This window comes from Miniopterus natalensis, chromosome X (genome assembly GCF_054644295.1).
Source record: "Miniopterus natalensis isolate mMinNat1 chromosome X, mMinNat1.hap1, whole genome shotgun sequence".
NCBI classification, from domain to species: Eukaryota; Metazoa; Chordata; class Mammalia; order Chiroptera; family Miniopteridae; genus Miniopterus; species Miniopterus natalensis.
The window spans coordinates 24,423,912-24,450,446 of record NC_142103.1 but is presented as its reverse complement, the minus strand read 5'-3'; the positions used below and the strand labels follow the sequence as shown (position 1 = coordinate 24,450,446).

Below are 26,535 nucleotides of genomic sequence, written 5' to 3'. Positions count from 1 at the left end.
GGAGACAAAAATCTGTGCACACGTACACTTTCTCCTGGCATTCCTGGGAAGCCCGAGATTCCAGGGTAGCCTTTCTGGCCAGGTAAGCCCCGCAGTCCTGTGGAGCCAGGGGAGCCAGGTGTCCCAATAAGTCCTTTGATGGTACTAGGGAATCCAGGAGTTCCAGGTAATCCTGGTGGCCCATGGAGGCCAGCCTCTCCTTTCTCACCTGGGAAAGAAGCAAATGGCTTGGAAAAAGACTCTGGGCAAGAGAAATCTGCTTCCCAAGGTACAGCTACTCTGGGCTGCAAGCAGGCAAATTATAGCTTGGGGACAGTTAGCATGGAAGTAGAGGTGGGGGTGGGGTGGTGCCTTCAGCCTTATGGAGCACCAGTCAGGTACACTCCAGCTCCAGCACTGGGAAAGCTGCTCAGTGCCCATGCCCCACCATCTGCAAGACTCCTCCAGGGGTACAATGGTCTGTAGTTCAAAATCTCAGTTAAACAGTGACAATGAAAACTGGCAGTCTCAAAGTCCAGGTGCCTCTAAGGGGCAGGGAAGGCAACCTCTCTGGAACCCCTGCCACAACCCACACTGACACTCTGGGGGGCCTTGTAGTGTGGGGCCTTTTCTCAGGAAGGGATCTGAGTTCGGTTCTGAAACCTTTCTTGGGCATTTCTCCTGCCCATTCCCAGCCCCAGCACCTCTGGGTCCAGGAAATCCATCCAATCCAGCTGAGCCCTGAGAGCCTTTGTCTCCTTTGAACTGGAGGTTCAGCATTGGAGGTCTTAGGCTGGGAATTCCCACTGGCCCCGGGTCACCTCTGTCTCCTGCAGGAATGGAGATCATGAGATCTGTGTGAGAGGGAGCTTAGACATGGGGTGAGGCATGAGCTGACCTTTCATATCAGTTCTTCCTCGCACCCTCCCCCTAGGCACCCTTTTTAGGCCCTTCCAGCTTCTTCTGTGCCCATTTCCCCAACTTTGCATTTACGTGCATGCCCTGTCCTTCAATAAGCCCAAACTCCACAAGCAACTTTAGACCGTACTCAAAACTGTCCTCTGTTGAGCATCTGGGAATATATGACAAGGCCTCTAACATGCAGTGGTAACAGAAGAAATTAGGTCTTTTGGTTTAAAAGGCCTTCATTCAGAAGCCCTAAATCTTATTATCTAACACAGAATTGCTACAAGCCACACGAATGACAAAGCTGAACAACAAAATGTACCTGGGAAGCAGGAATGGTAATTCCAGAATTCAATTCCCCAGCTCACCTTTTTCACCAGGGCTACCAGCCCATCCGGATGGTCCCATTTTTCCGGCCAACCCAGGAATTCCCTTTAATCCATTTGTACCAGGAATACCAGGCAGACCTGGCATCCCTGGAAAACCTATCAGTCCAACAGACCCCTTCTCTCCTGTTGAGAAACAAGAACTTCTATTATTATCCCTGTTTTAAATACAAGGAAGTGGAAGCTCAGAAAGGTTAACTAACTTACTCAAAGTCACACAGCTAGGAAGTTGCAGAGAAGGGATTCAAATCCAGTTTTCTCTAACTCCAAAGCCCAACATCTTAGTCATTACACATTATACCATTTCCCTGAACAGGGATATGACACTAAGCAACAAAGAGGAAAGAAGTAGGCGCCTGTCTTTTGATTTTTCAAAATAGAGCTCATGTGTGGCGCGCGCGCACACACACACACACACACACACACACGCACGCACACACAAAAGCCCATGGCCAGGAGGCAGGGAGATGAGCTCTATCTAGTCTGGTGCTGTTAACCAGTTGTGTGACCTTAGACCAGTCATTTCCCACTGTATAAAGTAGAAATGCCTCTCACCCAACCTATGGTGTTTAGCAGGACAATCACAGAAAATGAGAACTATCAGGTTCTTTGGTAGGGGTGGCACAAATGAGTAAACCCAGTATGGCTACTACTGTCTTGGGCTTTACTGACCATGCTATTCAGGCCAGTGTTCCACCCAGCAGGTAGTGAGTGTGACTCTTAGCACTAGCCTTGTCCAGCTACCTTGTCAAAAAAAGCCCTGCCCACTTCCTACCTCATCCCCCTTTCCTAGGCAGAAGGGAAGGGGCAAGCTGAGCAGCATGGATGCTCCTTTATGACACCCACTGGTCCTTCCTGATCACTTCACTTACCCTTCGGACCTGGCAGGCCTGGCAGCCCAGTGTCCCCTGGCAACCCTGAGTCCCCCAGGAAGCCAATTAATCCTGGAGGTCCAGGAAGGCCTTTCAGCCCAGGTAGACCTCTCTTGCCAGTTGATGCAGGAGAACCTGTTTCACCTTTTGGGCCTTTCTTTCCAGGATGTCCTGAATCACACAGGAGAGAACACAGGACAGCTATGAAGTGAGTCTCTGTTCAGATCTGGGCCACTGCCTATTTCCATGGCTTCTGATTGTTTTTAGTAAATTGCTCTTTAACAATGGCCTATGCAGGCTGCTAACAGGCAGAGTTCTTAGTTGGCTGAAGCATTAGCACCTACCACCCAGTGTCACAACATTGGCTATTAGTTCCAGCATGGCACAGTAACTGGCAGGGCACACAAACTCCTTCTGATTATAACTTCTTCCCCCTTTATGAATGTGGTTCAAACTTAAGCCTCTGAATGGAGCTCTGGAAAGCCAGGGTGGCAAATGGACTCTAATTTCCTGGAATTTCCAGTCTGAATCACTCCACAATGGCCGTTTCCTGAGCCAATCGGTGAAGCAGAGGTTAAAGCTGAGCCATTGCTTCAGCTTCCCAGGGAGCCATGGATCCAGGGCTGCCCTTTTAATCCCTCATGCAAGCAGTTAAATCAGCCAGTTCCTTGGTATTAAGGTTGAAAGACCCCCTATAGCCAAGTACTGTAGAAAACCTCAAGGCCCGTTTGGTCTCCTAGGTATTTGGAGACTTCTTTCACTGTGCTTTAAATCGGTCAATGGGATTAACCTCCTGAGCCGCTGCCAAAGTGGAATGTTCAGGTACAAAGCAAGGAAATTTAAAAAACCAAAGGATTAAATCAGTGACTACAGAGGTATCTGGGCCCCTGAGGACCTAAATGAGTGGCTGACTTGGTTTTCTATGGATTGAAAAGCACCAAGTATCTGAAAGCCCCAGGATTCTAATGTGAGGCTGTGAAGAGGATTCCACACAAGAGAATGAAATTCAATGGGGGCCAACCCCACAGCATGAGTTCAGGGACCCCTGGCTTTTCCAGGTTATAGTGTATAGTAAGATAATTCCTTGAGTGCGAAGCAAAGTCGGTGGGGGTGTTAGTGTGTGAGCTTGTGTGTCATTTCCTCACCTGGACAGTCTAAGTGAAGACCCCAGAAACACAGAAGGACAAAGGGATGAAAAGAATATTAGTGGTGCTGTAAATAACTCAATTTCAGTCACTTGGCAAGGAGTAAGGAGGGATGGTATAGTCACGTGGGGAGGGTGGTGAAGGAGGAGACAAGCAGTAAACACTAGTCTGGAAGGAAGTGTCAGGCCCCACTGCCCAGTGAGAGACACTTTGGCCATGGTCCTTAGAGACATGCTCCCCTGAAAGGGAGGCCACCACACAGTCACACCCTGTTCTAGCCTCTCCCCAACCCAAATGGTTCCCCATGGCCCCAGTGAAAGCAATGGAGGTGGCTAGACCCTCCTCCACAGCAAAGATGTCTTCTCTAACTGGGGAAGGAGGGAGGGAGGCTGAAGCATAAATAGGAGGAGGGAGGTCATGGGGGAGGGGTGGGATTTGTGGTAATATTTTGGAAGCTAAACTGCAGAAACCTGTTTTGCTTGGCATTCGAGGGTGAGTTGAGATTTGAAAATTGAGAGGTTAGGAAAGTGGTCTCCTCCTCAACACTGTCCACGTTACACTGCTGCTATTGCCCCTCAGGGCACCAGGGCCTAGCTTAAGTCTAACAAGCTGGGGCTCCATCTTCAAAGGACCTACCTGAAGTGCCTGGAAAGCCTGGTGCTCCTGGCAGCCCTGGTTTGCCCTTGATGTTGGGTAAACCAATAGTCCCTGGAGTGCCTGGCTGTCCCATGTGGCCTGGTGTTCCAGGGCTGCCCTGCTCACCTTTGGGACCTAGCAAGCCCAACTTTCCAGACAAACCTAATGAAAAGAGGGGGCAGATGATCATAACCTGGATCGATGATGGCAGGGACTCATCACCAAACCAACTGCCCCTGGAAAAGCTTATCCCAGATGCATCCCAGGTGCCACTGTAGTCTCAGCTCCAGCCTTGCTGCTATTCCTAGGAGTTAATCAGAGGCTTTGCAAGAGACCTGACTATTTGTTATAGTTACTTCTGGAATTACTAAGACAGGAGAATAAATTCAGGCAATTTAAGAAAAAGTTCCCAAAAGAGAGGGACAGAACAAAATGAGTTTTTTTTTTTAACCCCCTCATTAACCCATCGCCCCAGATTCATGCAAATGTTCATGCAAGTATACCGGGTTACAGAAAGGTTTTCTGTCAATTGTTAAATAAGTGGGGCAAGAAGAGTCACCCTTGGGTCCTAGAAGGCCAGAGTCTCCAGGAAATCCTCTGTCCCCTGGCAATCCCTGTAGGCCTTGCTCCCCCGGAGCACCAATTTCAGCACCAAAGATGTCACCAGGGGCTCCCATGGAACCTGGTAAACCTGGATTGCCAACTTTGCCAGGCAAGCCATCTTTTCCAGGGAGCCCAGGAAACCCAGGCAAGCCCTTCTCCCCACGAGGTCCAGGAAATCCTAAATGTAAAGAGGCAAAAATAAAAGGCCATGGAGATTTAGAAGCCATAGATTTGGGTAGAGGTCTCCGAGACAGATTTTTTCCTATATGAAAGTGAACATATTAATAATGTGTATCATGAATCTAAAAAAACACACAAAGCCAACAAACAAATAAAGTTAAAACAAACAAACAAACAAACAAACAAAAATCCAAGCTTGTAGGTACAGACATCAGATTGGTGGTTGGCAGAAGTAGGGGGTAGAAGAAGTGGGAAATATGTGAAGGGGGTCAAAAGGTACAAACTTCCAGTTATAAAATAAGTCATGAGGATGTAATGGATAGCATGGTGACTGTAGTTAATAATACTGTATTGCATATTTGAAAGTTGCTTAGAGTATTAAAAGTTCTCATCACAACAAAATAATCTGTAACTATGTATGGTGACAGGTAGTAACTAGACTTATATGGTGATCATTGCACAATGTATACAACTATTGAATCATTATGTTGTACACTTGAAATTAATATGTTATATGTCAATTGTACCTCAATAATAAAAATAAATATCTTTAAAAATAACAATATGTCTCACGTTTCTCTTAAAGGTTAGGAGTCTCTGGTCCTGGGAGGACTTGCTCAGAGGCAGGGACTGCACCATGTGACCTGGGCAGAACCCAGCAACTCTGGGGCTTCTACAGTAGCTGAAGAGACTGGTTACACCTGGGACCTCCTGTCAAAGGACTCTGCTGGAGTCATCAAACCCCTGCTGTCATGCCTCCCTCTTTCTGGGTCATGGGGGTACGGAAGCGCAGATAAATCCCAGGGCACATAGCCCAAGGTGATCCCTGTGCTACAGATGAGAAGTGGTTCTTAAACTGAGTCATCTGGGGCAAGGTTACTTGGTAAACACAGATTGCTGGGCCTACCCCAGAGCTTCTGATCAGTAGCTCTGCCAAGGGGCCGAGACTTTGCATTACTAACAAGTTTCCAGGTGATGCTGATGCTGCTGGCCCAGGGAACACAGTTTGAGAACCACTGGTGCAGTGTAGAACAATGATGCTCAGGCTGAAATATCAGGGTGTGAGCAAAAGCATAGCAATGGAAAACTTCCCTCTGACTCATCTAAATCTCTTTCTCTGATCTTTAAGGAGTTGATCCAGGAAACTGCCATAGGTCTGGCAGCCAGACAAACTGACAGGGTCCTAGCTCTATCACTACTGGCTTTGTAATCACAGGCAATTCATTTTCTATTTTCTCCTCAGTTTCCTCATCTGAAAGTGAAGAGATTGTCCTAGCTGATCTCAAATGGCCCTTATTTGCCCTGATATGCTGTCCTTTTGTAGCTCTACACTCTGTCTTGCCTGAGTATGAAATCAAAACCATCCTACTCATACCAGAATGCAAACCTAATTCCCTACAACTCGTGGATGGCTACCACAATCCAAATGCACACTCACACAAAAGGAGAAGCAGGTAAGGAGAAGTTTCTTTCCTTACCTGGCAATTCTGGGAGGTGAACTAATCCTGGACTTCCAGGCTCTCCTTTATTTCCATATGATCCAGGCTGGCCTGGAGTCCCAGGGAGGCCACGGGCCCCTTTAGGACCTGAAAACCCAAATGTGAGTGGTAAGGGGAAATGTGAGTCAGTGTGGCTAGGTAGGATTTGTGGTGTTCAGTAAAGAATCCTAGTTTCTTGGAGGGCATCCTTTAATCTTATCTCCCCACACAGAACTCCAGCAGCCATTCTATCTTCTCAATACTCAAGGCTGCCCTCTCAGGAGAAACGTGGACCCCCCCCCCCCAAATGTTACCAGGTTATACTCTGGGCTTTCTCTGGGATTCCATACCTGGGAATCCTGGAGTTCCTGGGAATCCTGATGGACCATATGGTCCAGGAATAATACAAGGCAAGGTGATACCTGTAAATGGTAACAGGTAAACATCTGGTGATCCCACTGAGTCAGGAATGATTTTCCCCCAGCATGCTCCTTTACTTCCATTCCATCGAATAGGACAACCACCCAGAAGCTGGAGCCCATGCAGAAGAATCCTGGCATCAGAAACTCTTGGGAGTTATCCCTAGTGCAACTGCTTGCAGATAAGAATGCCCCTAGCATCCAAGTGCCAGGATGTCACTTCCCAAACCATCAGTGTCCAGTGCCAGGCAGTCATCTCTGCAGCAGATGTTACCTATAAAGATTTCCTAGCAGTGGCCTGTGCAGGAATAGCAACAGATGGCAATGGTCTGCTCACCCTGCCCTCAGATGGAGCCTCTCCCTAGGATGGGAGCTTGGGGTTAGTCCTAAGGGTCCATTATGCCCACATGACAAGGGTTTGAAGCTAAGATCAAGTTCACATGTCTACCCATTTTTTTGAATGAGGCTTTTCCCAAACCATCAAGTTCTTTTGACACACCTCATTCGGAATCTATTGAAATCTATTGAATGTCCTTGGCCAGATGTACCTATAGATTTGTAGCAGGAAAACACTGAAGGCCATTCTCTTGCCCACAACAGTCAAACAGTGACCCTTCCCTCAGCTTGTCAGTTAAAATGGACAACTCTGCTACTCAGGGAGAAGGGACAGTCAATATTAATATCCAAGACATCAAAATTGGCATGCATATCCCTTCTCCTAACAAATTCTTCATTGCTCATTCATAATGCAAATATAAAGAGTCTATAAAATCACAGAAGGGATGTTTAATAAAATATTGGTGAACAAATTGTGTGTTGGCTCCCTCAAGTTCCATTTACAAAAAATTTCTATGCTAATTAAAATTAGTCTTGCCTATTCATTAAAAGAATCCTTCAAGGTCTGCTTTAAGCCAGTTATAATAAACTGCTACAGCTTTTGCCTGCACTTAAAATCAATCTCAAATTGCATTTCTTAAAAGATATGTATACAACCTATGCTTCAGACTGCTTACACAACTGGTTGGCATTCCTCCTCCAGTCCCACTTCTATTTCCTGAAGGCTTGATGGCATTTTTAGCCTACTTTTTCTTTTCTTTCTTTTTTTATTTTATTTTAAATATATCTTTATTGATTTCAGAGAGAGGAAGGGAGAGGGAGAGACAGAGATAGAAACATCAATGATGAGAGAGTCATTGATCAAGCCCCAACCCTGGCATGTGCCCTGACCGGGAATCGAACCCCGATCGCCTGGATCTTAGATCGAAGCTCAACCACTGAGCCACGCCCGGCCGGGTTAGCCTACTTTTTCTAGTCCTAAATAAAAATTGGAAATTAACAGCATAATGTATTGGCTTAAGAGGTGGGCTCTGAAGCCAGACAGACCTAAATTTGTATCCTAGTAGTGCTGCTAACTAGTTGTTTGGGCAAAGTACTTAACCTCTCTGAGCATCATGTAAATGAGAGCTACTTATCTCATATGGTGTTTGTGAGGATTTTATATGAAATAATGTTAACAGCACTTACCACAGTGCCTGGCATCCTGGTATGTGCCCAATGAATAGTTTTTTATTATCTTACTTAAGGAGAAGTACTTAGAAGAGCTCTTGCAAGGTCATCCTTGGTTTCTACCTCAGTCAGGTTAGTGACAGTACTTTCTAGCCTGGGCAGCAACTTTCTTCCTTCTAGACCTCAGATTCCTATAGTCATTTTTCCATAGGTGGAGAGATGGCCATAGGCCTGATCTTCCTTCATAGGTACCCACACATATCTCCATTCTGCCAGACATTGAGATGATGGAGTTATTTCTGAGGGTTATTTCCCTACTGTGGAAACATGCTCCATGAGCAAGCACCTCAGGATGATATGCCAATCTTATTCTTGGCTCTGACCTGGGCCCTTTGTACTAGGCTGAAAAACTGCCTCCTAGATGGTATCATGAGAGGAACCCTGCAGAAGACTCTCTTGCCCTAATAATTTCAATAGCCTATTGGCTTCAATGTGTCAAACACTGCAATTTCATTACTTTATGTCTTAAAAAACAAACTAGGTAAAATACAAGTATCTTTGGGTTGGCTCCAAAGATAAAGTCATCCATCCTTAATTTATCAGATAAGTTTCATAGATTTTTTTCACTTGTGACAGCCAGGTAAAAACAAAACCTTTAGAGGAAGGGGCTGAGGACAGGCATCTGGATAGGAAAAATAATGATAAAAGGGAAAATGAATAGAAACCAGAGGAAATTAAGGGCATACATCAGTTTTGCCTCAGACCAGTCCTATACACCACACGAAACTTATGTGTCAAAGCAGAGGGTCAATATGGGGAGAAGGTAAGGACTTTAAGTCATACTGGTATCTGTCTCTTTTACTTTACATCCATGTCTTCTACTTTACATCCCCAAATTCTCAGCCTTTTCCCCAACAAAGCAAAAATTGCCCTAGCCGGTTTGGCTCAAGTGGTTAGAGCATCAGCCTGCGGACTGAAGGGTTCCGAGTTTGATTCTGGCCAAGGGCATGTACCTTGGATGCAGGCTTGATCCCCAGTCCTGGTTGGGGTTGGTGGGGGAGGCATCCAATTGATGTGTCTCTCTCACATTAATCTCTCTCTCTCTCTCTCTCTCTCTCTCTCTCTCTCTCTCTCTCTCTCTCTCTCACTCTCTCCCTTCCACTCTCTCTGAAAAGCAATGGAAAAAATATCCTCAGGTGAGAATAAAAAAAATTGGCTTTACCCATGTTCTGTTTTATAAGTGTAACAAATGACCTAATTATTCAGAATTTTCCCCATTAATGCCAAAATGCACTCTCAGAATGAAAAGCACCTCTGGTTATCAAGATTCTAACATCTTAGTTTACTCTGGGCCCAATGAATAAATATAAGACATGCATGGATCCTTCAAGGTGTTTTCAGGTCAAGTTGTAGACCTAGTTAAGTTCAGAAAATGAAGGCGTTCAAGGTAGAGAACAGCTAAGACATCAACATGCATGGTGAAGGAAATCCGCCCCTCTGGAGACTGCATGTCTGCTTACCCATATACTCTCTCTCAGAAGATATACTCTAAGGAGTCTCTCAAGCAGTGTTGTTTTAGCTTTTGCAATCCAGCCTTAGTATCACCCCTCCACAACCAGGGGCTGCTCAGTGTAGTGCTCAGGCCATTGTGAGTGTGTGAGATAAAGGTGAACTAAAAGGAAGGTTGTTTTTTTTTCTTCTAACATTGGTGTTTGAGAACCTCCTGACTTAGCTAGTCTCACCTCCCTCTGTGTCTAGGTCTTTACCAAACTTTTCCCTGCAGCAACAGTCACCTAGACCAATCAAGTAAAAAAACACACACAAAAAAACAATCAGGACAGAAGTTCCTTGAAGCCCAAAGGAAGTCTTATCTGCAGCCCGGGTATACCTACCAATCAAATTCCCTGTCTGGATTGAGTGGAGAGAGCTGGCACCCTCATAGGATCAAGGACACAGTAGGGACTTCAGTAATAACCAGGGTGATGTATTACTATGAACATCTGGATCAGAGCCTGTTTGGAAACAGCTCATGGTGTGCTAGCCCAGGTTTTGTAATAATTCACACTACAAGGTTGAAAGGCTTCTGATGACTACGTTCCCTTTCCTGGCAAGGCAGCTGTCCTAGCCTGAGCCACCACTGGTTGAAGTGAGTACACTTAGGAACAATACCCTCATTTTTCGTGGCAACAGCCACAATGCAAATGTCAGGGGCCCACAGGTTATATGTTTTTAAAACAGCATGGAAAGAAAGCTAATGCTCTTAATTGAAGTAATTTGTGGGGGAAGTCTTGGTACTGCAACAAGAACATTTTCTGTATAAGGTATCTCATAGGCTATAACTTACTATATCACTATATTCCTAAGAACTTTCTGTGTCTGGTGACTAGTGAAGTTTGGGATATAAATGGTCTCATGGGCTTCCTTCTATTGACTCAGTCTGTTTTTAAGCAGTTGGAATGTTGAAAATATCCAAATTTGAGTGGGTATAAGTTTATAGGTACCATGTTATTATAATTCAGTTTAAAAGCTAGCTGCCTGCAAAATGTGCTGACTTAGAATCAAGATCCAATTGTTGGAGGGACAGTGGAATGGCCATGAATAATGTCTCTGGGAACTGAGCTGGAAGCAAAGCTACAGGTGACACCAGGACTTCCAAAAGACAGAATTACTTTGATAAAATTTCTCACAGCTTTCATAGGAATTTGTGAACTGAAACAATGATTTGGTTTTTTATCATCTTGAATCCTCAGTTTTTAACCTGTACCATTATTCTTCTTATACCAATTCACAAAATTAGATTTCAAAATAAATAAAAATTTCCAAGACCTGGTGTCTTTCTCCTTTTTTTTTTTTTTTTTTTTTGGTATTTATTCAAAGTGACAAGGTGGAAAGAGGAGAAACAGGTCTAAGAAATAGCCCCTTGGTGATTGGGAAGGCCCTTCCACAAATATATGTTAGTCTCTTATAGAACATTCCACTATACTAAGGAGGTTGAGAAATGCTAAAAAGAATTACCTTTTCTAGTATCCAGAGGCTTATAATGCAGTTGGGAAAAGTGAAAGCATTAATGGAAGTAAATATATAGTTTAAGTGACAATGACATCTGTGAAAGTCAAGGGAAGGCTTAGTGGAAGAAGTAGGACTTATATTGAACTTTCATAAATGGATAGGATCTGACTATATAGAGAAAAAGAGGAAGGACATTCCAGAAAAAGGCAACATGGCAAAATCTTGGAGTTAGAATTGAATATGTGTCTGGGGACAGTGAAAAATACTGTGGTCTTAAGTGTTTTGTTTCTTAAAATCATGAAGAGTTTGAGATAAAGCAAGGCTAGAAAAGAATTTGGACATTATCTATCTAGTAGAGATCACTTGTGGCTTTGGACTGGGGGGAGTAAAATGACGATATCAGTACTTTAATGTTATTAAACTGGCAGCAGCATTCATAGTAGTATTGAATGGAAAAAGTCTGGATGTAGGAAGTGAGAAACCACTTAGGAAGTTGTAGTCATTGAATCACCTAACCATCCACACACTTGTCCATCCATCCATCCATCCATCCATCCATCCATCCATCCATCCATCCATCCATCCATCCACCCATCCATCCACCTGTCCTTTCAACCACCCATTTATTCCAACAAGCATATAGGCATTTCATAAGTGAGGCATGAAATAATGAGATTGTAATGGCAAGAAGAGGAAGGGAAGAATATAAAAACATTCCAAATAAAGAATAAGAGATAAATTTTGAGCTTTCAAACTTCAGATGACTATAAGGAGTATGATATGGCTAATGGAAATACAAAAGTTGTGGAAACATAGAAGTTGGGATGAAGAGCTGTTCTGGCTGTGCAGAAGGCAAGAGATTATCATAGCACCTTCACAATCTATAAGGAGGACTGTCACTCATTATATTTCCTGAAATTCTAGTAGAAAAAGAACTTACATAAATGGGAGGAATTTAAGGTATAAAATGGAGATTACACTACATACAACTATGTTCTCCAACCTAAGATCTCATGAATTAAGGAAAGGTTCTTCCCTGCTGATGATATTACCATATAATGTAGAGGACACCTTGTCCAGTATTCCACTTATTACTTCAATGACATTTGTAATAAATGGTCATTTAGCTTCTGCTTGAAAATTTTCAAGGATTATGAGCTCATAACTTCCCAACTCAGCTCTGTTACATTCAGACTGCTCTGTTAGGAAGTTTTTCACTAACTAGAGTCGAAATCTATGTTGTTCTGTGTGAGTGTACCACAATACAATTACAATACTTTTTCCACATGAGAACCCTTAAGAGGACTGAAAGTAGTGATTATAACCAGCCAAGTCCCTTCTTATGATACATTTAATGCAGCTGGGTCATATCTACACTGTACAAGGGGTCAGTTTTCCAAGTCCAAAGCCGTCTGATTCCCTGACTCACCTGGAGGCCCACGGAGGCCTGATTTCCCTGGTAATCCATCTATTCCTTGGTCTCCAGGAAGTCCAGGAGGTCCAGGAGATCCTGGTAGCCCAATTCCTGGGGGGCCAGGTGGACCACTATGACCTTTTTCTCCAGGAAGCCCTGGTAACCCCTTTTCACCTGGGAATCCCTGTCCAGCATCACCCTAGAATGAAAGCCCAATTTTAGAGACTTATCTGGAGAGTCCTCTTACCATAGGAAAGAGGTAACCAGTGTCGCTAATACTTATTTTGGTTAAAATTCTCTATCACTCTAGTTTATCAATTAAGTCCTCTGAGTTTAGGTGGTGGGGATAATAAAGCTTGTAAATCCTGGGTGATCTGATAATGCAAAATGTTCTAGATCAGTGGGGGGAGGTGGACAGAAAACAGGAGCAGGGTAACAACCCTTGGGGTCACAAAAAGCAGCTGGATTACTTGCAAGGGAAAGCTACTGAGAAGCTGAAGCCTTTTAAGTGATATGGTCAATTTTTACTAGTATTTATCAAATGAGACGATGACCAATTCTGAGAAAAAGATTTCCATTTTACTGAGCAAAATGTGTCCGTGGCAGAGGAAGAGATGTTCTGTCCTGTCTCATGGTTTAGTGTCCATCAGAAACCCCTTCCCCCAAGTCAGGTGTGAGGATTTATAGAGCTAGTTACCCAGAAACAATCAACTTACCGGAAAGCCTGGCAAACCTAGTAAACCTGGTATTCCATCCTTGCCTGGTACTCCTGTCTCACCAGGGAGCCCCTGGGGGCCAGGATCACCCTGCTCCCCTGGCATCCCTGATCTTGTACTGAGGGTTGATTCCCCTTTCTGTCCTTTGGGACCTGTAGGACCTTGAGGCCCAAATAAACCCTGACAAAGAGACAAAAGGGAATGATCAGGAGATACAGACTTCATAGAATTCTAGCACCTAGCTTTAGTCTGACCTAAAGCAGGTCCTTGGGTACATTTTGGCACTTCTATTATAATTGACTTTATTTTCTTATCCTTTATAAATTTTGAAATCTTTTGGGATGGTAAGCTTGCCTTAATTCCAATTTTATCTTCAGGGCCCAGCACAGTGCTAGGCAAATGCAAATAATTTTGTGAAAGGAAGGGAATGATTGAGAGAGGAAGGGAGGGAATATAGGTAGGTTAAAGCAGAAAGGAACTTTAGAGATCATCTATCCAACTTCTTCATATTATGGATAAAAAACCTGGAGCTTTATTTTATCCCCATCTTTTTATGTGTTTTTGGAAAATGATTGGTGAGGAGTGAGGGGCACTTGAGAACTCTCATTATGCCCTCAGGGCCAAAGTTTGGCCAGACTTACTGGAGACCCTGATGGACCCTGTGTGCCTCCAGAGCCTGGATCTCCTCTGGCTCCTTTAAGACCTGGAAGACCTATGTGACCTGGTGGCCCAGGTGGGCCTGGCTCCCCAGGTGGTCCAGTGTTGGAGATACCACCATCACAGGCACAAAATCCTGAGTCCCCTGGGGAAAAAATAAAAGACAATATTAAACAAAGTGAGCCATCTTTCCAAAAAGAAGGAAGACCTGAGAGTATAAATTTGTGATTTAACTTCATGGAGACAATCAAAAAGCCTGTGAACAAATTTAAATGTACCAGGTTCCCTCTTCATCAAAGTACATCTGTGCTAGTGATTTGGATTTAATTAGTATGGAATGGGACCCACCCATCAGTGAATCTAATGTGTAGGCAGAGTTGAGAACCACTGACCCATACTAACAAGCTAACAGTCTGGAATCCAAGCCACTCAAAGGTTCTCTTCACAAAAATGTCTTTTCCCCTGTCTTTTGTACATAGAGATAAATGGCAAATAAATTAAGAATAGAGATTTCAGCAAACCACCTTTGAATAGGTATCAAGGAGTCACTAGCCCTATAGCCCTGCCACCTATACCTTCCATGCTTACTGTCTGGAAAATGAGAATTTGGGCCAATATGGTTACCAAGAGGTAACCAGTGTGACCTCTTAAATTCCCTTAAGATCCTGAAGGGCCCTTTCATATATTTAGAAAAGTGATAATTCCTGAAACTCTGAGAGAACACTCTGTTCAGCAAATTAGCATTTCTCAATATGATCTATGGACCTTCTCCACAAGTCATCTGTGATGCTTGTTTATGAGGCAACTTGCTGGGCCTCACCCCATATCTAGTTAATCAGACTCTCAGGAGGTCAGAACAAAGAATCTGATTTTTAGTAATTTCCCCTAGGTGAGTCTCATGTACAATGAAAGTTGAGAATCACTATCGCTGTTAGAGAAAACCTTCTGAACCCATGGGAATGTAAAAGGGGAAGCATTAAAGTTGTCCCTCTTTTAGGAGTGAGAATGGTATCAAGAAGTACACCAGCTTTGCAGTGAGTCAGGAAAGGGCTAAAGTTAATATCCTAAGTCAAGACTTGCAATTTAATGTCCTTTTCCCTGAATAGTCTTCCTTGGATATAAACAGTAGAGATGAATCTTTAAAAAGCTTCTGAACTAGCTCGTATACTTAAGTAGTAAAATTTTATAACAGGGCAATAAGAAAAGAGAGGAGTAAGTTAGAACCTCTCTGTTTGAGGTTGAGGAAAGCTGTGAATTACTTGAGAGAAGAAGAAGAAAGACTTTAGACACCTGAAACCACTAGGCCATTCTCAAACCTCCCTTGAGCCTGTAATTTCACCTCTTCCTCCACCCTGGTCTGGACTGGAACTATAATGAATTGATTTGATTGAGTTGTAGCATCTCCTCTCAGAGTATGAAACAAAGAAATGACCCAAAGGCTTTGAGAAGATGGAGAGAGGAGTATAGCTGAAGGCTGGGGTAATCATTAGTCCTTCAACATCAGTGGGGGCTGAAGTTATTTTTATGGAGCCAGTTGGCTTTTTTACGGTGCCAGATCTTGACCTGTTCAGAGCCTTTTCATTCAGGCTGAAGGTAATACATGACTTGTAGCCTTGATCTTGCAAACTGGGAAAATTTGCATCATGTGCTAGTTAATACTCTGGGCTACTGGCATAACTTCTGCAGGTGGAAGGGGTAGGAAGAGCAGCCTGTGAGCCACTTGTCCTGTGTGATCTCAATTGCCAACCTCAGTCTTAGAAGCCCAAATAAAGTGCTTCCAATAATCCTATACTCAAATCCCCAATCAAGATCCAAGATTGCTTCTGTTCAGGTACTTAAGGCTGTTGGTTTGTTCATGCCCCAGAAAGCCTTCTCCAGAGAGCTTGAGGAACAAATAAACCCAAGAGTACAGAATCACCTTTTACTCCTTTGAGGCCTTGATTTCCTTTTGGACCACGTTCTCCTCGGAGACCAGGAAATCCTGGCTCTGTGTTCTGTAGGGTTCCAGGCTCAAATGCTGGACCTTCAGAAAAAAGATACATAAAAGATTGGCACCTTACATGAGCCTGGGCTCTTTTGACTCAGCACAGCAGGTCAGTCGCCAAGGCCTGGGTTCTCAAAGCTCAAAAACCAGAGCAGAGACTATTAAAAAATCCAAAGCAGGGACCTAAAAACTGCAGCAAATCCATCTTTTGTTGGCTTTATTCACTCTACTACTACTATTTACAGAACGTCTACCATGCTCTAGGCACTGGACCAGACATTGAGTATATGGGAGTGATCAAGGCAGTTTCAGTAACTCAGCAGTCCCAATGTCTATTCCAGAGAGTGCTTTTAGGACAAAAGAGAAAATGAGTGTAAGCTGCAGTGGTCATGGGATTTAGGTTTCAAAGAAACATGCTGGGCATATTTCCAGCCTTTTTCTTAGACTTTAGAATCCCATACTCAAGTAGAAGATCTACAGAGAATAAGCCCTGTGGAGGCTTTTAGCAGCCACCTTGAGATTCAAGCTTGGATTCCCACATCTCAGGCCCTCAGTCTGCCCTTGAGGACTACAGAAAGTTTGAAAGAGTCAATTCTTCTTTGGGAGCTGTAAGATCAGAGGCTTAGAGGCTGAGAACAGTGAAGAGTAGAATTAAATGAGTACAAAAGTCAGAAGGCATTAGGTAGTGTTTTGTCATTAAGATGGCCCAAATTTACTTGTTCCTTGATGAACATTGTGACTGCTGTGGTTGCCAACTTATAGAAGCGGGACTCTAACTCAGAGAGGATGGGGCCTTCATCACTGCCCCTCTGCAGTTATCATGTGTCCTGGCTTAGCTGTTACACCTGTGAAATGCTCCATCCCTCAAAAGTCATGACTGTTCTGCAGTCTGGATCATGCCTGAGTCTCAAGACCAAAAAGAGAAATGAAAAACTTACCTGGTAGGCCTGGTAAGCCTGGTAGGCCTGGTAGGCCTGGCAAACCATCTTTGCCAGGAAGGCCAGCTGCCCCAATTGTGGTTCGGCCTGGGTTTCCTTTGTTCCCTTTCAGGCCCGGAACTCCCTTTGGCCCTAGGGAACCTGGCACATCTGGAAAGATAAGCACACAAAAAAATGCTAATCATATCACCCTACTTACTCTTCAGTAGTATTCTACTCAGTGGCATATATTGGAAACTAAACTCCAAGGGAAGAATTTGGGAAAGCATTTGCCCTTCTCTTGCATCAGAGTTAGAAGGGTCCTTGGGAATCTCTTAGCCTAACCTCTTGGGGAATTAAGGCCCAATGACATGAGAAAAATTGGTCAGGGGTGCAGAGCTTCTTAGTGGCAAACCTCAGAGGGAAACCTGGGTCTCTAGCCTCCCATTTGTCGATTTTTTCCACTTTGGTGCTGGGGTCAGCTGTACCTCTTCCAAGTGGCTGCTTTAAAAGCACAGGTTTCCTTACAGAAGCCCATCTCCAAGGAATTTAGAAACCGATGCCCTTAAAAGTAATGTCTGAGCCCCAGCCAGGTGGCTCAGTTGGTTGGAGCATCATCCCGTACACCAAAAAAAATTGTGGGTTCGATTTCCAGTCAGGGCACATAACTTGGTTGCCAGTTTGATCCTGGTTGGGGTGTGTACAGGAGGCAACTGATTGATGTTTCTCTCTCTCTTTTTTTCTCTCTCTAAAATCAATAAACATCCTTGGGTGAAGATTTAAAATAAAATAAATAAAATAATGTCTGAGTATTTATATTTGGGACATCACTGCTTCCCAGACTCTGGCATGACCTTTTTATTTTTGTTACTATAGAATGCCATATGGGCATGCCCCTCAGATGATTGCTTTAAGGGTACTGTCCATAGGATGCTGGCGCCATTTAGTGCCTGAGTTATGCACAGAGTGAGGGTCTGGGTGCCAATTTTCCTCTGGGCTTCTGCTAGGGCCTTCTGTCAAACATCAATTAGATGGCACATCCTCAGAAGAATGACAGGGCTCCAGCAATCCAACCCAGGTTTCTCTGGCTGCTGCAAAACTCAGTGAGAGTCTGGATTGCCTGTTTCACTATGGCACATTATTGAGGCCAAAGGAAAGCTATCTACCCAGGCCCACTCCTCATATACATTAGCCTTAGGCTGGCAGAGAGAACCCGACTGACTAGTTAAACTTTCCTTTGACTTTTGCTAGGTATACCAGGCCAGAGATATAGAAGGGATACTGGGCACCAGAGTGGAGAAAGAACTGATTTGTGCAGGATGTGGGTTAATTTGTTTCACCTGGTAAAGTTGGTAATCCAGGGATGCCAGAAGAGCCAGGCAGGCCCTGGATGCCTTCCTCTCCTTTAATTCCTGGGAGGCCTGGAATACCGGGGTCTCCAGGATAACCTGGCATTGCAATGAGAAAAAAAAAAAAAAGCAGTAAGCAAACACAGAAGAGGTCCACAAATGCCACAGAATGCCTAAGAAGAGGTGCAAACAGATGTCTTCAGGTAGAAGTGCTTTTCTTGCCCTTCATAGGTCTATCCAAAATGCTAATGACCTCATGTGATAGTGGGTTTACTTGAACTAAGGCTCCACTAGTGTTCAGAACTGGTATGGCCAGGGTTTGCCATCTATGGTAAGATCTGGTGAGTATTAGGAAGTTTATTCTACTACTACTAGTAATCTGCTATAATTCCTCAAATGTCTACCATTTGGGTTAAGGTGTTAGAGTCTATTATTGATGTTATACACATAGGTTTCCTGGTAGAGGAACACAGGAAGCCACTGTCAATGATTAACACCTCAGCTTCAATGGGTTTACTAATCAGGGCATGGGCTTGAGAGGATGAGGGGAGAAAGATAAGTTAGGAGACCCAGATGGAAGAGGCATAATAGTAGAAGCGTTTGGTCAAGCAAGAAGTAGCTGGAGAGAGTCAGCATCTGGATCTTTGGAGAAGGCAAAGGGAAGAGTTAGGCACACACAGTAACTAGAAAAAGGAGAGGTGAAGACAAACTTTCAATGCATCATACTGTTGAGGGCTGTCAACCAGTTTCTCCCCTAGCCACGGATACATTTTTATTTCCAATGAAATTGTCAAGCTCAAGCATGCATATGGGACCATGTAGCTGAGACCCTGAGTGCCCCATATTATTAGGCTGAAGTCAGCCTAGCTGGGGAGGGTATCAATCCTTCCCTAAGTATCACTAGAAGAACCATTTCTAGCAAATCCAGGCCCAGGCCAACTCAAACCCTAGTCTTGGTAAACCCACCACAAAAATGGAGTGCAGTATTCGGCTTCTTTCCCCAAGACATTGGAGTTAGCTTCACTCTCTAAGTTCAGGACTCAGGAGGGGCCCTTGGGATTCTTGGGTTTAGCAGCAATCCAGTGGCTAACAAAGTATTCTTTTAACAAGTACAAGAAATATAAAATTTAACCCCCTATCTTTTCTTCTCTGTTCAAATCAATGAAAAATTGCACCTGAGATCACAGCACCATCTGTATCGATGTAAACATCTGGGCCTGGCAGGCCAATGCCACCCTTTTCGCCCTGCAAAGAATAAATACATTAAACACAAATACTTGTGTGACCTCATCACCCAAGACCTATGTGTCCTCAAATTCATTCCCCAGGAAAATTAAAGGCTTCTACTTCTGAAATCCCTGATTTCCAGGGCCAACTAGTCCATAGGTTAATTTCAAAGTCTTATCAATTTAAGATGAAGGCAACACAAGGTAGGCCAGAGGCCTGATACTCAATTGCAACCTTGTCAAGAACAAGCGATCCCAATTTTATTTTGCAACCTGACTAGCACAATCTGCTTCTGGGCCTGGCAAATATATCATAGGAATAGATAACATGGCTGCACCCAAGAGGTGCCAAGGCGGGAGCAGTGTTTCAACATTTTCCCCACTCTCAGTTGGGCTGGGACTTTGCTATTGTCACTGCTCTTCTTAGTGAATGATGCCAGGCAGAAGTCAAAGGAGTCCTAATTGTCCCCAAAGAGGGACTCAGGTACCATAATCAGATACAGTGACATATTCAGAGTGCGGTGGTGGGAATTCTCTGCCCCAGGTGTAAGCAATAAGAGGATGCATTGTCTGTCGAGGATTTAAGAACAATAATAAAACTGAAAAGTTGGCAATTCTAAGAAATGTCAATAATAAAACATTCCTCCTTGGAGGGATAGATTTGCTCCCACATTCCCTTCCCCATTAACCTACCACTTATCAAGTAGTATTTAAGGAATGCTCATCAGCTTTGTGTATTAAAATAGGATGCAAGCACTTCACGTGAAAAGGGTGAAATCTAAAATGTCAAAATACTTTAAATATACTTCATTTCATATTTAGGCATTTGCTATGGTCTGAATGTTTGTTCCCCCCCCCTCAAATTAATGTTGAAAACTTAATATCCAAGGTGATTGTATTAAGAGGTGGGGGTCTTTGGGAGGTTACTGAATCATGAGGGCAGAGGCCCCACAATTGAGATCAGTGCCGTTATATAAAAGGCCAAAGAGAGCTAGCTCACTCCTTCTACCATATGAGGACATAGGAAAAAGTAGGCAGTTTTCAAGCTGGAAGAGGGCCTTCACTGGAACGCAAACATACTGGCACCCTGATCCCAGACTTCCAGTCTCCAGAACTGTGAGCAATAAATTTCTGTTTTTTATAAGCTACCCAGTCTGTGATATTTTGTTACAGCAGCCTGAATGGACTAAACAGCATTTTTGGTACTTCTTCACTCTTCTACCTCCCCAATCCTGGATTTTCACTTCCCAACAACATTACCTTAATTCCTGGCAATCCATTAAGCCCAGGGAAACCTGAGGAACCCTTCTTGCCCTGTGATAGAACACAGTTACAGAAGACAATATGGCACACTGTTACAGGAGGCAATATGGTACACTAGGTAGCCAACTTGTATGTTTGGAGGTACAAGGGCCACAAGGCTACTTGAATACAAGCAGTCTGGCTTTGTTAGGCACTGATAACATGGTAAAGAAGTCTGACTGCACCATGGCATGGCATGGTATGCCACTAAAATTGACACTAGATTCTCATCTTCTTGGGTGCAAAGAAAATAAGAGAGTAGTTGAGATTATACCAATCAAAGGGAGGTGGACAATTTGCATTATAAGCAATGCCTCCCTTTGGATTGATGGCCACGTTAAGAAAAGCAATGGGATCTTTTGATTCAGATTTTATATACCAAGGTTTTAATAATATTAACCAAAATACCTGACTCCCTGGAGGTCCTTGGACTCCTTCTAAACCCATGGGGCCCTGTAAAGAGAAAAGAGGCACCTTAGAAAGATTAATAGCTCACACTAGAAAAAGCCACTAGATTTACATAACAAAGCTATCCAACTGAGTTCAGGATTTAGCATTTCCTAAAATCAGGTAAGAGAATGTTCCTAGACCTAGCTTATTGACTTCTTTCTAAGCACGAATTCATCAGGCTGAATAGCCACACAGAGCATTTTTAAAGAGCTAAATAAATGGAAACATTTTAAGTACTAGGTGGAATTTGGTAGAAGGGCTGTGTGGTATTATACTTAGTCTGCATTAGTTCCAAATCATGGGATTTTTAAATAGATTGTGGGAGGGCTGCTGGTCTCTCACCCCAAATGCATTCTTTGTTGGTGATTATTCCTTTTCAAGACAAGGGAGTAGGGAAAAGAAGAGAAAGAAATGGCAAGGGAATGGATGAACATTGCTGAAAACTCAAAAGACTCTTTAACAAGCTTCATGATAAAGCTAAAAACACAATTTTCTAAAATGTTACTTCTTTAAGGCTAAGGTTGGCCAATTGCTTGCAGCCTAAGACGCAAGTGCATGAAGCTAAGGATCAGAGATGTCAAAAGTTATTTTTCCACTTGAAGTGAGATTATTAATGGAAACTGTTGACTCAAAATATAACTACATTCTAGAATTTCTCAGGGTCTGTTCTATAAAAATTGCATTTCACCCTCTTTCTTCCATTCCTGCAACCCCTAACTCCCACCCTTGACCATATTCCCATAGGATAGAATGGAATGAAATGAAGACAACACTCACACTAATTCTTTAGCCCAGAAGATAATTATACATGAGGACAAGGAGAGGAAATAGTCTGAGTAGTCATCTAGTATAGAGTATACATCATTCCTTATTAAAGGGAGCCATTAAGTCAAGGGAATGGGGGAAAGTGGAGGAAAGGTAGTCTTAGGGGCCTGCCAGAAGATTGAGGAAGAGAAAAAAGAGAAGCTTAAGTGGCCAGAAAGTTACATAACATACAGATGAAAACAGGAAATAAAATGGACCAGGTGACTTAACAGACCAAGGCAAACAACATTCCAGGTTCCTACCCTAGGTCCTGGCAAACCAGGAATTCCCTTTTCTCCTTTTTCTCCTGCAGTTCCGAATCCCTAAAAGAAAAAAGAAACCATTAGTTATAACATTCATTTCTTCATAGGTCTCCTGGCTCCATCCAAACCATCTCCCTTTGGGGAGGCTCACCGTGCTGAGTCTCATCACTGCCTGAGAAGCACATAGGCTAGCCTGAATATAATTATAATTTGGACCACTCATTCAAGGTTCCGTTTTGGTTCTAGAAGTAATGTCTTCTCCTTGAAACAATATTGTGTGTACTTATAGTAACATGGACTAACTATAGAAATGATAAAATATCTGACCTTGTTGATTTTGCAGATGGGGAGACTAACACTCAGAATGGCTAAGCATCTTGTATGGGTTACAGAATCAGTGAGAAAGCCAGGTTGTCAGGCTTCCATTCTAGGATCCTTTCCATGAGAACAGGCTTCCTTCCACCATCTAGGAGCTTGGCTCTTTGACCCATAAGTGGAGAATTGTATTAATTCTTGGTGGTCAATACTAGAGGGAAGAGTTCTTGCCCTTTTTGAAATACGATGACTATAATATCCTTCTCAGTAGGAAGTCTTTCTATCTTGGTGTGGTCTAGAGGCCTGCAGGACCTAAGAGTACTCCAAAGGGGACTGTGACATGGTTTCCAATCCCTCTTGCCCTGCTCACAAGAGATGAGGGCTTACAGCCATGGACATGACTGGAGGATTCTCTATGGAGAAGTAGAAATCCAAAAAGCAGAGTGAGTGAGAAAGAGCTTCCTCCCCTCTGTGTCTAAGGCAAACACATTCTGGGCCCCAAGATTCAGAAGAATTCATTACCTAAGTGAATAAAGACTTTTCCAACAAACTGAATCAAAGCCATTTTTAAAATTAGACTTTCTGGAGTATAGATTTTCGCAAACAACATTTAAGCCTATTTTGAGAGTAAAGGAGGCAGTGAAGCTTTCTTACATGTAAGCTTGTAAAAGACACTAAATGTTGTGGCACATTACCTGTTGTCTTGATGTGACCTGGCTCAAATGGTTGTGAAGGCACTGCTCCAATCCTATTCGTAGTTTTCTTCCTCTTATGTACTAAGAGCATTCCCATGGGTACCGAAAACTAGCTAAATAGCCCTTAGCTTTCTAGGCCCAAGGTTTTTTTGTTGTTTGTTTGTTTTTTTAATGTGGATTGTTTTGTTGTGTTTTTATTGGGAGAGAGTGTGCATCTGTGAAGGGTCTGATTCAAAGCAGGCTCTGGTTTCTATTTGCCTTTCTCTACATCTGTAATTGTGTGTCAAATAGCACAAACAGCATGCTGAATAGGATTTCTATTTGAAAGGCTTTCAGGTAAAACTGAATGTGAACTTGTTTGAAATCTCAGTTCTGGATCTGAAGTTGGAAACCAATGCATGCTGCCACCTGTTGGAATGTGTCTATTGGCCTCTGAAGTGAAGTACTTCATGCAGCATTCTCTGTCTTGTACATGGAAGCTATAGCAGCTCACGTTGCCCCAAACTCTAAAAGTGCTAAGATGGGTTATACAGTTTGTAAGCAGAAGGTTGATATCACACTCACTTCTGACTCCTCCAAGGCACATTACTGCAGGCTGAATACATACAACGTCCAATACATACTTGTTGAATTAAATGGAATAATGACCCAGAGAACAAAATTGTTTCAAAAGGTGAAGGAATGTCGAGGAACTGTCTTGTGCCCCAGCCCCCCACATATCTTGCCACAGTTGTAAAGACAAGGGGGCCTTATCTTCCTTCTTTAGAAGGCAGCAAGAGCCTCTAGACTTTAGTTTCTCAGAGAAAAGGTCTGAGAACTTGCACTACAATGTGAACAAAAATAAATACATAAGTTTAAAAAGGAAGAAAAATAAAGTAATTTGTGAGTGTGAGTTAAAGCCAATACAAAATAGATGACTTGGCAAGATACTGGGCTGTAAGCTCAGCTTGTCTCCAGCACAGGGAGGCACCATACAGGGCCCTGCTGAACAAGCTGCTCTAGTAAGATGTCCTGGGACCTGGCCCTGTCACAGACAGTCCTCTTCATGAGCTGTCCTTTATCCACTGCTCCCTCATCCCTTCTCACCGTTGGCCAGGAAAGCCTCAGTAGAGCACTATCATGGTTATTTACAGGTCTGCCCTCCAGGGCACTGATATACTTGTATTTTTTGTTCAAGGATATTAGTGGGTCTGCAAATAACTCAATTTCAGTCACTTGGTCAGAAATAAGGGGGGATGTCATAAGGGGGGATGACATAGTCACTGGGTCAGGGTAAGGAGGAGGATGCAAAAAAAAAAGGGCAAGCTGAGTTATAAAATTAGTCACAGTGATGTAAAGTACAGTATAGGGAATATAGTTAATAATATTGTAACAAATATGTATGAAGACAGATAGTTCCTAGACTTATGGTGGTGATCACTTTGTAAGGTATACACATGTCTAACCACTGTTGTATACCTGTAACTAATGTAATATTGTATGTAAACTATAATTTTAAAATAGATATAAAAATAAAAATTGAAAATGGTTATAGTAAAAAGAAAGCAAAGAAAAAGAAACAGGCAACATACAAACACTAGTCTGGAAGCAACAGTGCCAGGTCCCACTGCCCAGTGAGAGACACTTTGGCCATGGTCCTCAGAGACATGCTCCCCTGAGAGGGAGGCCACCACACAGTCACACTCTGCTTGAGCTTCTCCCCCAACCCAACAACTCCCCATGGCTCCAGTGCAGGCAATGGAGGTGGCTAGACCCCCCTCCACAGCAAGGGTGGCTTCTCTAACTAAGGAAGGCAGAGGGAAGCTGAAGCGTGATAAGGAGGAGGGAGGTCATGGGGAGGGGGCAGGGTGGGATTTGTGGTAATATTTTGGGGGCTAAACTTCAGAAATCTGTTCCGCTTGGCATTTGAGGGTGACTTGAGATTTGAAATTGAGAGGTTAGGAAAGTGGTCTCCTTAACTCTGTCCTTGACATACTGCTGCTATTGCCCCTCAGAGAACCAGGGCCTAGCTTAAGTCTGACAAGCTGGGGCTCCATCTTCAAAGGACCTACCTGAACTGCCTGGAAAACCTAGTACACAACTGAAGGAGAACCAACCCCACCTGCCCAGTAGCTGCCTCAGATCCACTCAATAGGTACCTAGGATTTGTCAGTTTCTTCTCTCTCTTCTCATCTTTTCCATTTTGCCTTACCCTGTGTTTGCTGATTCCTTGGACAGACAACACACAAGTGCACAAATCTGACAATCTCCGTGGGAGTACCTGTGGTCTACAAGTGTGAGTATGCTCCTGGAGACAGTGGGGTGAAATTTGTGAAGCTGGGACTGAACCAAAAATCAGGGATATTTGTTCACTGCAAAGGGGGCAGGAGAAAGAAGGTGAGGCATACATCTGTCAGATTGGCCACTTGTCAGCAAATCCTGCATAGATTGAGGCTTGTATGAAAAGGAAACAAATGATTAAAGAGAACATTTTGGATTCCTTAGAGATTTCCATCCTCAGCACTGCCTTGTATGGATAATTGAAAACTTATGTGAGGGGTTTGGATTTGAGAAGTGTGTTGCCTCTGAAAAGCCTGGAGTATCTCAAACATGTTACCACTTTTCTTCTCACAACTTTTCTGTCATAAGTCACATAAAATACCTATGAATGTTCTCATTAAGCAGGTAGAGACGTTAGGAGTGAAGGAATTACATGATTTGGCAAGGGTTGCACATCGAATCTGTGCTGAAGTGGGCTGAAAACTCTGGTTTCTTGATTCTCACTCTGACAATACGCTGTATTATATAAAGGGGGATATTTTTCAGCTTTGATGTATTTACAATCAACTGGGGTTTTTATTTTTCAGCCCACATTGTGAAACACTGGAAACGCTGATCTTCAAACGGCACTGCAATCTATCGCCCTGCGTTGTTGTCAGCCAGTCTCTCATTCTCTTACAGGACAAAAAGAAAAGGGTGAAAATGCAGCAGGGAGAATTCTTTGAGGTAGACCTTGAAAGGGAATGAGAGGGAAGGAGGGAGCGTGAGCTGGTGAAACCAATAACACCAGAGATCTACCACCATAATGGCAATAATGAACTGGACTGTAGGGGGCAGTGTGGCATGGGAAAAAAGCTCTGAGTTGGCTAGAATTAAAGCTGAACTTTTGTCTCAGTTCTGCGAATAACTTGATGTGCGACTCTGGACAATCCTCTTCATCCGCGCAGGCCATGGTTTCCTCATCAATACAAGGAGACAAGTCCAGCCCACCTTGCTTGCCTCACAAGCGTCACGTGAGGTAACTAGAATCTGTGTGAAATGCTCACAAAGGAAGGAGCAAACCTT

At 43.5% G+C, this 26,535-nt stretch overlaps 1 protein-coding gene across 1 annotated transcript in view; it reads right to left on the bottom strand.

Annotated features, from left to right (window-relative positions):
* Positions 1-26,535, bottom strand: part of COL4A6 (collagen type IV alpha 6 chain) — a 289,590-nt gene that overhangs the window by 18,537 nt on the left and 244,518 nt on the right. Inside the window, exons 14-31 of the mRNA XM_087813319.1 lie at positions 22,202-22,261; positions 21,093-21,137; positions 20,643-20,696; positions 19,332-19,401; positions 18,148-18,255; positions 16,829-16,978; positions 15,825-15,929; positions 13,891-14,051; positions 13,250-13,429; positions 12,549-12,732; positions 6,536-6,607; positions 6,186-6,293; positions 4,484-4,705; positions 3,925-4,086; positions 2,144-2,314; positions 1,254-1,397; positions 684-809; positions 27-208 (exon numbers count right to left, since the gene is read on the bottom strand). Of these exons, the coding sequence (XP_087669445.1) occupies positions 27-208; positions 684-809; positions 1,254-1,397; positions 2,144-2,314; positions 3,925-4,086; positions 4,484-4,705; positions 6,186-6,293; positions 6,536-6,607; positions 12,549-12,732; positions 13,250-13,429; positions 13,891-14,051; positions 15,825-15,929; positions 16,829-16,978; positions 18,148-18,255; positions 19,332-19,401; positions 20,643-20,696; positions 21,093-21,137; positions 22,202-22,261 (2,304 nt within the window). The remainder of the gene's footprint in view (positions 1-26; positions 209-683; positions 810-1,253; positions 1,398-2,143; positions 2,315-3,924; positions 4,087-4,483; positions 4,706-6,185; positions 6,294-6,535; positions 6,608-12,548; positions 12,733-13,249; positions 13,430-13,890; positions 14,052-15,824; positions 15,930-16,828; positions 16,979-18,147; positions 18,256-19,331; positions 19,402-20,642; positions 20,697-21,092; positions 21,138-22,201; positions 22,262-26,535) is intronic.